The following is a 13,113-nucleotide window of genomic DNA, read 5'->3' as shown; positions in this document are numbered from 1 at the left end:
TAATAATAGAAAAGGTCCCACTGAAAGGGATTGACAGGTTATCTTCAGACAGCATGAGCACTCTGAGCATGTCAGCTTCAAATCTGTTACTAAAAGCAAGGTTAGAAGAGCAGCTTGAGCCAAAAGAGCTGATTATCAGATACCTAAAGGCTGGGTGGGCTGGGGGAGAATGTCCTATCCTTGTTTCCAAGTGCTGTCTTAGCGATTCTACTGGACTAACTCATTTAAATTCCTTTGGTCTCCCAATAAGAAAGTTTTTCTCCCTCAAAAAAAGGGAAATTTACAAAACAATTTTATTTTAGCTCTTCTCTGAAGCTCTGTTACAGGAGTTATCCCTTTATACAACCCAGAAGCTGGCTTCCCTTTCGGGCTAGAGGAGCATGTTGGACACTATTACATTTGTGGCATGATGGATGCTTTTTTCTTGTCTATAGGGTGTACAGTCAAAATTTTAGCACTTGCTGCATTCAGTAACTAGTGGCAACAAAGCATTCACACACAGCTGGTAATAGTTTGGGTATTAAGAATTAAGAATCAGTACCACTGGTCATTGATACATTCAATTTCTTAAACCTTACGCAAAAGATCTGTCAGATTTCTAAACTAAAAAAAAAAAAAAAGCTGCACAAAAGGAGTAGGGCCATAGCTTAACACAAATCCACCAGGGGATGTGGCAAAGGGACTCCAGGGTATGAGAAAAATAAGCCTTAATATTGTAGCTTCCTGGTTTCTGCAATGAATCTCCAAAAGGACAGTGCTCTTTCATACCTTACCATTTATGGTTACAAAAGGCTTTGTAATAGGGGAACTGAGTTACGAGTTCAGCCACAGCAAAGCAAACCCAGAGAAGTACGGGAAAGGAAAAAAATAATAAAAATCCCTTTCGGCTCTGAGCTCTACCCCTGTCTCAAGTCTGTCATGTAACAGAAGATTTTTTTTTTATAATCATCAGAGAAAGCAACATTTCATCAAAAACTGTGAGTATATTTCTAAGCAACTGTTTCTCCTTGGGAGCATGCAATAGCTTTGGGTTCTGAAAAGTGCAGTGTTTTGGGAAGCAACAGGCTTTCTAAATCTGCTGCACTGTGGAGGACAGCACAGATAACTTTCCTGTAGCAACGCGCTAAGTTGTTCTCTCTTTCGTAACTCGACACAATCATAACTGTTAGCAAAGGTAACAGTAATATTTTCAGAAATTGAGAGTATAGAGCTCATATAAGATCATAGCTTTTATCCATTTTAATGGTAAATACACCTTTACTCTCAGGAGTTTCACAGCTTTGGGTGCTGAGCATTACTTTAGACGTCCTGCATAGCTACCCCTTAGGCACTTAAACTCCTCCAGACTTCCCTAAAACCTACTCTTAAGCTGATTTCTTCTGTGCAACCCTGTACAGCAGAGAATCAAAAACAAGCACTTCAGCCAGATTTCAAATCTGCTGAACTAAGCAAGTAACTTCTTTTTTCCCCATTTTCTTTTTTTTTTTTAAGAATGACCATGTTTAAAAGCTAAAAGAATGTCTTAAATAATTGCATATGTTTTTAAAGAGAAGAAAAAGCTAATTTCTTTAATTCACTCTTGCAGTACAGCAACAAAGCAAAATGATACAGTATATTTCATAAAATAAACATAGTTGTATCATGTTAAGCAGTCAAAATATTGCTCTTTCATGTTTCCAAACAACTACAGGAGAATCTCCTTTTCTGTGCACTTTTCCATGGAGATTCAGCACCACCTTATTCTGTAACATAGTATTTGTGGTCCCAGATGCACAGAAAGCTTATTAAGTAATGGCTTCTTATCAATTTACAATGAATAAACCCAGTGTTCTCTGGCCCCAGCACCCCTGGTACCGGTAAGAAATGCCTGTAACTGCCAGAGGAGGAAACTGAGAGTGGGGAGAGGGAAAGGAAGTGACAACATAAATGCAGTTTTGACTTCAGTCTCATGTAAGTGGTGGGGCAGCCAATGAGAAATGGATGAGTGTAGGATTGGAACAGAAAGGAGGAATCTAAGCAATGTTGGAATACCCATGAAAACACAGGTAGGCCACTTTGAGTGATCAAACTAACTCTACTCAGAGACAGTAATAAATATGTAAACACAAGCTCTGTCCAAGTAACATAATCCATAGAGAGCTCACACTTAAAAATCTAAAGATTTTACCTTCTGGTTCCCACACAATGCACTTGGCCAGTAAATTGACACCAAAGCCTATGGTCCTCTTAAAAACCCAGCAAAGCTGGTAGTTTTTAAGTAGTCCGTATAACAAGTTTTGAGAATAAAACAAGGTGACTATTAAGTTGGCACTTGACAGGAGAAAAAAAAGAGGTCCCATCCAAACTCATAGAGGTCACACTACTGGAAACTCCTCAAAAGATGGGGGAGGAGGAGGAGGAGGAAAACTTCCCACCAAGTATCAGACATGTCTCTAATCAAAACAGGGGACTATTCCAAACCTGACCAGATGGCACCCCTGGTATTATCACCAGCAGCTGTCAATGCAGTGATTATAATTGAAATTGCACAGCTAATGTACTGTATAATTTAAGTAGACTGAAGAAGATTAGGCAGAGGGAACATTATGAAAACATTTGTAGTTTATACATTCCTAATAAATGCGTAGACATCCCACAAAATCTTCAGTACAAAAATACATTCAAATTTTCTATTGAAGGCCCACCTTGTACACTTCAGCATCTCCCAGTTCAAATTTGCTCAGACTTCCTGGGCCAATCAAGTCTTCTGCAGTGCTTCATTTTCAAAGACATAATGATTTTGTCAGAGGAAACACTAAATCAGCACTTTCAACACTCGTTCTAATATTCATAGACAGAGCCAGGAGCCAGAGAAAAATTTTAAATCTGAAGCAATTAACCTTTTAGACAACGAGGAAATTCCAAATTAATGCATTTTTCCACATGCATGCAGCATGCTTTATCTTGAGAGCCAGAAGATGAAGGATTTCCAGCAGAAGAACATATGAATATTTATGTAAGAAAGAAAAAAAATTCGCATGGGCTTCCTTTGCTATTTGGTTTTTCCTCTTAATTTTTTTCTGTACATGTATGAAATAGTGTTACAGATTTTTTTCTGATCTTCTACATTTGAACACAGAAAAAAAAATGTACCAGGAAATGTGTATTTCAGTTTAGGGGCCACAGTTACAGCTAAGCTGGTTCAGCAACAGAACAATGACATAAGTATCCTTAATTTACACAGCTTGAAGACCTAGCTGGTTAGTTTATCTATCTAAAGATGCACTTAATAAGATATTTTTAATTAATCTTTCTTGTTAACATTCTCTGCATAATTCAAACGTCCTTATTCACTTTGTGGCAGAGCGAATGTCTGAACTGAGGGGAGCAGGGGCAAGCAGGATCATTCAGCAGCCCATGCAGAGAGCCAGGGTCAGGCAGTCTGGCTTGTGTCAGGACAGGGAACAGCACTGCACTTCATGCTGGGAAAACCCTGGGCCACTTGAGAAAAATTTCCAGTTTACACACACAAGTTCCTTTTGTGTCTTAAAGAGGCAGTCTTGCAGTTTTAGATTATTAGAAGAACGAGCTTAGTGGTGCTTCTGCTGCTTGTGTGGCTGACATTCAAACAGACTGTTGGAGCAATTACATTCCTTATTAATTCTTTGGTTAATAGTCCCACAGTTCTTGTTTTCCATGTAACAAGGGGGCTGATCACTTTGTTGTTTCTCAGTGTAACTGGGTCAGTTCTGTAAACCTCATGGCTCATCTAAAACTCAGTACATGTAACAGCACTAGGTCTCTATTTTAAGTTTTCCACAAGTCATGGTGGCAATATCAGTCTTCCATTTTTTCAGTTTCTCACAGAAAATTAAAAACTAATCATTGTTACTGTATGTAAGAATTTCTTGCTAACACCACATGTTTTCACTCCTCTATCTTTAGCTTCCCACTGTGCTATAAGGACCTGCTACCCCATTGTCTCAGGGCCTGTGCTCTGGGACCAGTGATGTTTTCCCTTATTCCACTTTCCCCTCTGACCAAGCTGCACAGCAGGAAAGGCAATTGGTCTTAATGTGTCATGTTGCACAATATTCTGAATATTTTGGAATTCTTTGGGTTTTATAAGTGCTATTTCCAATTTTATGTGAATATGCAGGTGCAGCACTATTTGATGCCACATGTTCAATTTACGACACCGCTGACCAAGCAAAACACAACACAGCCTTACTTAAGGGCATTTGCTCACCCTCTGCACTAAACTCAAATGCCAGTAAACAGGGAAGGTTCATCTTATGGCAGTTTTCAAATTGAGATGCTTCTTACAATGGCAGTGAATTATACATAATCATCAGGAAAACAACTCCCCTCAAAATGCTGTATGCAAAATTCACAGTGGATGTTTATGTTCTATTTAAAGTGGAATTAAATATGGAACTGGACAAAATTCCATACTCCTTTAGTTTCTAGGGGCACCTAAGAACAGCCTTTCACTTTGATACCATGTACTTAGCAACTTCAAAACATTTACTTAAAATGTGCAACTAACCCCAAGTTATGCAAAACAACTGAAGCTGTTTTACCGTCCACAGACTTCAATATTTTTATTGCTAATAGCACAAACATTCAGATGTTACAGCAGTCTAAAAACAGCAGCATGTCAATATTCAAATACCTTTTTCCTTTCATCGTTAAACAGTCAAAGTTGGAGGCGCTTTTACCAGTGAAAACCAGAACTAACAGGAGAGAAAGCAACATTCAGAATATATTTCCATTCTTTCCTTTAAGAGCTGAAACTCACAGCTTTGAGAGCTATCTTGTTGCTCACCAAATTCAGCGTGGTCTCCCACCTGCAGTAACAGCACAGCTCTGCCAGTCTGGGGCAGCTGGAGACCACCAGGAGATAACCTGAAGAGCCTGTTTGCTAACTTTGGTTTGTACTTGTCTTACACTGTATCTAAATTTAAGTCTGAACACAGATGGATTTAGGCAGGAACCACACCATCCTGAAGGCCAGCCAGAAAGCATCAACCCTAAACACACACCTGAAACTATAACCCTGAAAATGCACTGCATGAAGCTGTGCACCACTGCCTTGCACAGGAGAACAGGACTGAAAACTGGTTCAGCATGTATGTAACATATTTTCCTTTTCTCCTTCCCCTCTTCTTTCCTCTCTTATCCCAAAAAAAGCCCACACAAATTTTGCCAGTCTTGTCCTTTGCAGTGAAGCAGCTACTGGTGATGGGTTCAACTCACAAAGTCATGACCCATTTATATCACAATCATAATGATTTAAATCATAATGATTTAAAGGCATATAGATTCACAGAAATTGTTTTCAGATTCTCCTTATCAAAGCATTAGGAAGGTCATTTAGAACACTCTTTGACAAGGTGGGGGGGGGGAGGATAATGCCAGTCACTCACAAGCTCAGGTTTAGACAGCTCTGCCCAAGAGTTCCCCAAGTGTTCCACCAACACCAGGTTTGGAGCATCCCTGAATGGACAAGGCCAAAACAACTTGCACAAGTCTGAACTGGAAATCTTAGATGCTAAATTTTAAATTATTTCAGTTCTTTTGAAATAAGACAACCACATTTCAGTCTACTCCAGGAGAAAAAGTGTCATGTAGAAAGGATTCCATTCTGGGAAGATTTTCCCTTTATGCAGCCTTTACCAACACACAACACAACATCTCTTACTTCAGAGAAACAGCAACATAAAATAGACTGAATTAAGGCTGAGGACAATTGGACTGTTAACAGAACTCTCTCCAAAAGTTATCAGGTTTTCCTACCCCACCTCCTAGCCTATACACACATACACTTCTTTTAAAGGTCTATAAGGTAAATTTAAAAATTGAAAAAGGAGCCTAACAAAAAACACAGTAACTTTTTTTTATTCTAGTTTTGCAGAAATTAGACTGTTCCTTCATGGAACATACTGTATTTCAGAAACTTACTACACAATCACAATAACTGTCATGTTTTTCCTCTATTTTCTGTATCGTATTTTATTTTATACCAAAAAAGAGGTTATTCAAGTTTCACAACTCTGGATCATGTTGGGAAAGAAGTTGGTGACTGCACAGAAGAGAGGAGAAACAAGAGCCCTGTGCCTGGGCCTGGGAATGGTTGCATGCTCCATGATGATGTACTTTTTTATTGGGATCACCATTGTGCCTTTCTACACTAAGAGGTAATAACAGCCATTTGTTCATGAAGTAAAGCAATTGTTTTTCCTGTCATCAAATACAAATATTAAAAAAGTGATAAAAGATATGTTAGTACGTTGTACAATAAATAAACCATGTACTCTCAAAGAGCTCATAAGGATTTAAGACAGAAAAAAAAAGTAAGCCAAGTTCTTAGGCAATTAAAGGTAACCACAAGGAAGAGAAAATGATGCTCCTCAGGGTTAAACAAAACAAAATTAAAAGTAAAACATTTACAGTGAAAATACATAAAATCAAAAAAACAACCATGCTCATGGAAGCTTGACAATGAAAAGCCAAATTTTGCAGGATAAAAACAGTTTTAAAAAGCTTTTTCACATGCAGGAGTGTTGTGTTTAATAAAACTATTAAAACTTGAGCAGCAGAAGTCATGTTAAAATTGTTCACTGCAGAATCTGTGTCTTACTTCTAACTGAGACCTCATAAGAAACCAGCACAGAGTGTGCCACTTAAAATGCTGCAGAATACAATGAATGCTGAAGGAGTTACTATTACCCACATTTTTATTTCACTTTGCAAATTCTGCCTCCACACAGAAAATCAATTTGCAAAAAATCAAAATAACAAGACAAAGAGTGCATCTCACTTGTTCACACTTGAAGACTCTGACAGAGAAAGCAAGGACATCCACCTTGTTCTTCTTGCTAGAGCATCTTCAATCTCAAAACTGTCTGAAAACCATTATATTTAAAATAGAGTAGCTCACACATATTTTATTTATTCTCCAGCCTCCAGATCACATCACAAAAGAAAGATGCATGTAAAGAGATTAGTTTTGTAAGAACTGGAATGAGACAATTTTTTAATTTTTTTTTTTTGCCACCAAAGCGTGCTGCTGTGAGCAAAAGTTTATTGCGTTGTCGAAAAGTTCAAAACCAAGTTTGTTGTGTTTTGGTTTTGTAGCGTTTGGACAACAGAAACTGTGTGCAAAGTACTCAAGGCCAACATTGAGGACAAAGTTCTCTGCCCAGACAGCGAAGGCTCAGAGGACGAGGACACCTTTTCTTATCCCTGTCTACAAGTGTGGGTTAATCTGACAGCCTCAGGACAGGAGGTGATGCTGTACCAGACTGAAGATACACTGGACAGAAATCCTAAGGTGATGGTTTTTAAACCAAGCAGCACAGTAAGAGCAGGAGTCGCTTGTCTTTTACATATTCATGTCTTGCAGAAATGACATCGGTTTGGATTTTATTTTAAACATAACATCAAACGTTATCAAGTTAATGCTTGTTAAGGAGTCCCACCAACGTGAATATATAACATTTCTGAACATTTTAAAATATTTAAGTCTCCAAGCTGAAGAGCAATTGGAACAGTTTATAAGCTGTGGTTTGCTCGGTTCCATATTGAATTATCGCATAAGAGACCTGAATTTAAAAAACATCCAAAATGAGAGCACAAACCCCGATTTTACTTGCATTTTAGGTGTATGATGTGAAGCAGGGAATAAAGAAAGCGGAGGAAACAGCAACATGATGCACATTTTAGACAGAAAGAAGAAACAAATAAGTGATTTTGGAAGATGCAAACCTAAAACAGCATAAAACACTTGAGCTGAAGAGATTTCTCTATCTAATGCTTATTTTTATAGTGACTATCTCAGGGAACGTTTTTTGCATTACATGCAATAAAGCAGCAAAGCAGAAATTATCCAGTGTAGATGGAAACAAGTCTTGTTCACTGCAAGATGAGGTGATTTATCGATTTCCTACCTACTTGCAGTACTGCATGTTTTCAGCTCAGGAACCATCCTCCCTTCTGCCTTGGCCAGTTCCCAGTTTAATACACCAAGCCATTATTAGATATCAAAAAGAATATTGGAGGAAAAAAAAGGTTATGAATAACAAAAAAAAAAAAAAAATGTGCTTCAGAGTCTAACGGTATTTCCACTGAAGACTAAAAAACTGCATTCTGTGTTACAAGAACAAGTAGGAAGGTTCCAACAGCTGCACTTGCTGTATTTTTCTATTAGTTACAACCAAAGGCACAGAGTGAAACAAGCCAGTGTGAATTTCTGCACAACTAACACTTTCCTGCTGTGGCAGTGCCCAGAAGCTCTATTAGGAATTGGGGTTTGGCACTGTAGTAATGAAGTGACATTCTCAAAGACTCGGGGGTGGGTTTTTTTGTTATTGTTTTCCAACAACATAACTGCAATCTGTAAATCTGCAAACTGGGGGCATAGACACACTGATGGAAATAGGGAAACATGACAAATGGGTTATGGACATAACCAAAACAATCTTCAAGGATGCCAAAACACACAAGATTTTGTCAGTACTAGCTTGGCTTTTTTCCCCAATCTCATTTAACTACAGACTTTGTGTTAGAGTATCCATCATAATAAATCACCTTAATTTCTCATTGCAGTGCTCGTACGTCCCAGACAAGTTGGAGAACTCTAAAGAAGTTAAAGCACGAATAGAAACAATTGCAAGCAATTTCAGGAAATACCACACTTTCCCGTGTTACTATGATCCAGGAGGAACACAGACCAATGTTATTTTAAGTAGACTTTATCCCCCAAAAGGCCTCCTCTTTGCTTTCCTCTGGCCTACACTGATGTTTACCGGTGGATGTTTGATAGTTGTTCTGGTAAAAATTAGTCAGTATGTTTCTGTTCTTTCTGCTTGGCAGTAGAAAATAAATTTCTAGCACAGATTGTTGCAAAATATTAAAATGCCTTTGTTCTGCCTGTTTCTGGCATTCTGTGATTCTTAACGTACCAGGTGTCCCTCCAAGGGCAGGCATTCCAAAGAACTGAATGGCACCCACTATGGATGGCAATCCAATACCCAAGGACAAAATATTCCAAGGAATGTCTGAAAATACCTCATAAGCACACAGACCAAATTACTATATGTTGTTTCCCTGGGCTTTATGAGGTGCAGTTACTTTGCAAAGCTACAACTCAAGGTTACTACTAAACTCTTGTTCCACATTTTAGATGTGGTGCCGGTTTTCTGTCTGGTTGAGATTAGTATGTGCCAGATCCATTTACATCATCACTGGCAAACACACCCTTTATATACTTATACACCCATGCAGTATGTACTCGAGGTATATTCTTGTCTGTCGAGAAAGGCAGCTTTGTTATGATGCAAAAAGATGTTTGTTTTCATGGCTTTCTCTCTGCTTTTTGGGAAAGGGGAGGGAGACAACAGCTCAAAATGTGCACACACAGACTTTACGAAATTTGCACTCTAATCATCCAGTACCAGTTGTATATAAAGAAATGCATAAAGTGCAGAGTATAATAAAGAAGCTTATACTAGGAGTTTTTGTATTTAACTCAAATTTTAGTCTTGCTTTATTTGAAACAAGTGCATCACATGAGGGAGGTTACCTTCCTGCCATTTTCATAGTTTATAAAATTGTTAAGGAGACGAAGCGAAGACGTAAAGAATATTATTATGAAGTAGTGTCCTTGTTCTGGCCAGGACAGGGTTAATTTTTTCAGTAGCCAGGAAGGGGCATAGCTAGGACCCTGTTGTTATGCCACACCACCTCATGTCATTTTCCAGGGATGTGGAAGGGCTTCCTTCTGGAACAGGTAGCGTGGGCAGAGGGAGCAGTTGGGCACTGTTGGGAGTGAGAACTCATTCAAATCATTAATTTCTTGTACACTCTTTTATTAGTATTATTGCTGTTACTGTGTTCATTGTCTTATTTCATTGCTGTTTCCAGTAAATTGTTCTTACATAAGCCTGAGATCTTTACCTTTTGTGCCTCCAATTTTCCTCTCCAGCCACCCACACCAGGGAGGGGAAGTGAGCGATTGGAACACGGTTTGGAGTGTTTTGGTGGGAACACTAAATTGGGGAATACTATTCTTAAACCACAACAAGTAGAAAACATCTGTGATCCCTTACACCAAATAAAAGAAGCTGATGAAGCCACAGCCAGAAGTTTACATGCCTAGCACAAAGATATTTCACAAAAGAGGTATTTGTGTTTCCAGTGCCAAGATTCCTGATGCACATGTAGAGATTCTCTATTCTCTCAAAATAACTATTCCTCTCAGCCAAATTTCAATTACAACTGGACACCAGAGAAAAATGAGATACTTCCCATACACTGTATTTGACTGGCACAGAGTCAAATACACACAGCTAATTTTGGAACACAAAAATACATTTGGAACACAACTAATGCATGCTTTTTCATCAGACAGCTGAGGAACCACTAGAAGCTATCATTTACAGGAAAGTTGCAGGGCTTAGATATAAATTTAAATTCATTAAATTACAGTGGAAAGAGTTATTCTTGTTAATGTGGCAAAATTCCATACTGTTTATTGTAAAAAAGAGAAAAGTTGAAATATTAACCTATTACTTGCATTTTCTAACATTACAAACAGAACAGTGTCAGAGTTTACTTTTCATCATGATCAGCAAACAAAAAAGTAGAACAGGATAGTGCAAAATACCAGTTATTATCCTCATGAACAGAGGATGACCAAGCTACCCGTGAATAATTCACTGCCTTCTGGACTGCTTTCAGTAAAGCAATAAAATAGCACCAAAGAATAGAAACTTCAAAGGTGTTAAAAAATGGTGCTATCAAACAAACTGCCTGCACTTGAAATACATATCATTTGCTCTTCAGAAGTAGCACACTGATGTAGAAACTCAACACACTAAGTAAATTTAAGTATACTCCCACACCTCTAAGAAAATGATTTCGAGTTCTTTATAGTCAAGGCAGATTAGCTGGCCTGAGAACAAGACAACATTGCCCAACCAGCTGCAATGGTTCCTGGCAGTTTCTACTCTGGGCAGTTGTAACAGCACTGCACTCAGGAGCCTTTTCCAGAACACACTGCCAACATCCCTGAAAAGAAAAATGCTTAGCACAAGCTTAGGAACTGGTTTGTATAAGGCGGTTTATTCCCCCCAGAATTTATTCTGAAAACCAGCATGCAATAGGCCATGCTGATAAGTATTTATTGGGTGCTCTTCACAGCACAGATTTTGTTAAAGCTGTTGTTAAATCGCTTCCTGGGCATCAAACTGTTCACAATCAATATTTTCAAACTGCAAACTTGAAAGTCCTTCAGCTCAGTATTAAGTGTATGTTGTAATATACTCTTACTGTGATAGAAAGCAAACTTCAGTAGGAAGAGAATTGCTGCAAACTAGAATATAGCACATGAATTCTGACACTATTTCAAGCTTCTTTTTAATACAGAACCATTTGGACGTAGCCTTTTTAAAAATTATTAATATAAATTATTGCATACAGCACCAAATAAAGAACAAAGTGTGTAAAGGGGTAGATTGAAATAATTTCTTTGGCCTGTATAACTTGCAGTGTTTGCTATTTGCATAATAGGGAAACAACAGCACTTTTATATAGAACAGTTCATACTGTTTTTTGCACTTGCTGGACAGTGCAGGAATAGCTATGACCTACAAGTACAAGCCCAGCTCCATCCTGCCCAAAAGTTCTTTCACCTTGATCACTCAGGGATCCAGTCTGCAATTCATCAAATACCAACTACGGATTTTTATTTTTTTTTAAATTGCTTTGTGTGAAGAGGCAGATCCTCAATATCTTAAGCTTCAACAGAAGGGCAGTGCTTGAGATACTGAGAAAAGAAGTTTACTTCTCCTCTTCCATCATCTGTTGCTGTGCTCCAGGAAAGCCAGGCACCAGGCCCACTAATAATACCTTGCAGCTGCCAGGCCAGGAGATGAGCAAGCTCTTTAACAACCCCCAGCGCTGCACATAACTCAGCCATCAGCACCGGCTTCCCAGCGTGTCCCAGCAGGCACGGCTGCATCTGCAGCAGCAGGGAGGTTTTCATCAACACCACTGAGGACTTCGGAGTATTTAAAGAGACTCGTGTTTTCAACATTTCATTCTGGATGAGAGAGGATGTTGCACTCAAATGTTATTTCCATAAAACGTCATTAACACTTAGTTACTTGATTTCTTTAGATGAGCAAATCTTCCTATTTCAATAGCACCTGTGAACCCCTTGCAGAGACCAAGAGGGCAACCACTGGAAAGATTAGCATAACAAGCTTTTTATTCTCTTTTTATTCTCTATCACTACACTGTGCAAGTGACTTGTCATCCACAGCTTGATATTCAAAGTTCTTTCATTGACTGAACTTCGATTTGCTCAGAATTATGCCTCTGGTCAAGGATTTGACAGGGAGCCAGACATCTCAAAGACCAGAACACTACTCTTCCAGAGTCTCCACAGACATGTTAAGTGCTGCAGGCATGAACCCCCAGTGCAGCAGTTTGAAAGAGTTGTATTACCTGGTCAAACCAGCGCAAAAGTTACTCGGTCTGAGTAAACAAACATAGCATCACCATCTGTGATAGATAAAGTCATTAAAATATTTCACACATTTAAAGGAATGGAAAAAAAACAGAGGCTTCTTTCACTTCTCAATCTGAGTAAATTTTGATAGATATTAAAATAATGATGTGATCCTTGTTTCTATTACTGGCATTACAGAACTTTTTCTTCAAATACAGATTATGCTCAACTTATGAGAAACCATCAGAGAAATTGGCTGAAGTTTTAACTCACTCAAAATCTGGTAGGTGAGAGAACAGGACCAAAGCAGGAATTTCCATGCAAAACACTTGTAGTCATGCCTAAAAGTTAAAAAAAAAAAAAAAAAAAACCAAACCAAACCAATGAAAAAACCCAATCCTATACCAGATCTCTAAAAGGACTGTAACTCTGGAATGAGATGAAAGCACCAAGTTCTCCTTTCGTGCCAAATCAACCTCTCCCTCAAAGTGAGAGATTTGACAATCTGAGCAAAGGGACCTCTTGGCCATCTTTTCACCCACCCTCGAGCCCTGCTGTCCTCTTGCACCCTGCACAGCTCCAGGGAGAGCAGTCTAAGCTTGGTGGGATATGCACTT

General features: G+C 38.6%; 1 protein-coding gene across 2 annotated transcripts; it reads left to right on the top strand.

The window, feature by feature from the left end:
• Positions 1–791: 791 nt before the first annotated feature.
• On the top strand, positions 792–10,301 carry LOC114068942 (putative calcium-activated potassium channel subunit beta). 2 transcript variants are annotated; one of them, XM_027905418.1, is made up of 5 exons: positions 792–977; positions 6,014–6,179; positions 7,120–7,145; positions 7,236–7,315; positions 8,590–10,301. In XM_027905418.1, exons 2-5 carry the CDS (start codon positions 6,043–6,045, stop codon positions 8,857–8,859), a joined length of 513 nt encoding a protein of 170 aa, XP_027761219.1. In that variant the 5' UTR covers positions 792–977; positions 6,014–6,042; the 3' UTR covers positions 8,860–10,301. The 2 variants fall into 2 exon arrangements, with proteins under 2 accessions (XP_027761219.1, XP_027761218.1); XM_027905417.1 differs by having other exon boundaries at positions 7,120–7,315; positions 8,590–10,297.
• Positions 10,302–13,113: the final 2,812 nt, after the last annotated feature.

The sequence above is a fragment of the Empidonax traillii genome, unplaced genomic scaffold (genome assembly GCF_003031625.1).
Source record: "Empidonax traillii isolate 1590-97213 ecotype Southwest subspecies unplaced genomic scaffold, ASM303162v1 scaffold1152:size184241, whole genome shotgun sequence".
NCBI lineage: Eukaryota > Metazoa > Chordata > Aves > Passeriformes > Tyrannidae > Empidonax > Empidonax traillii.
Note: the sequence above shows the minus strand (reverse complement) of the source record. Positions and strands in the feature narration are given on the sequence as shown.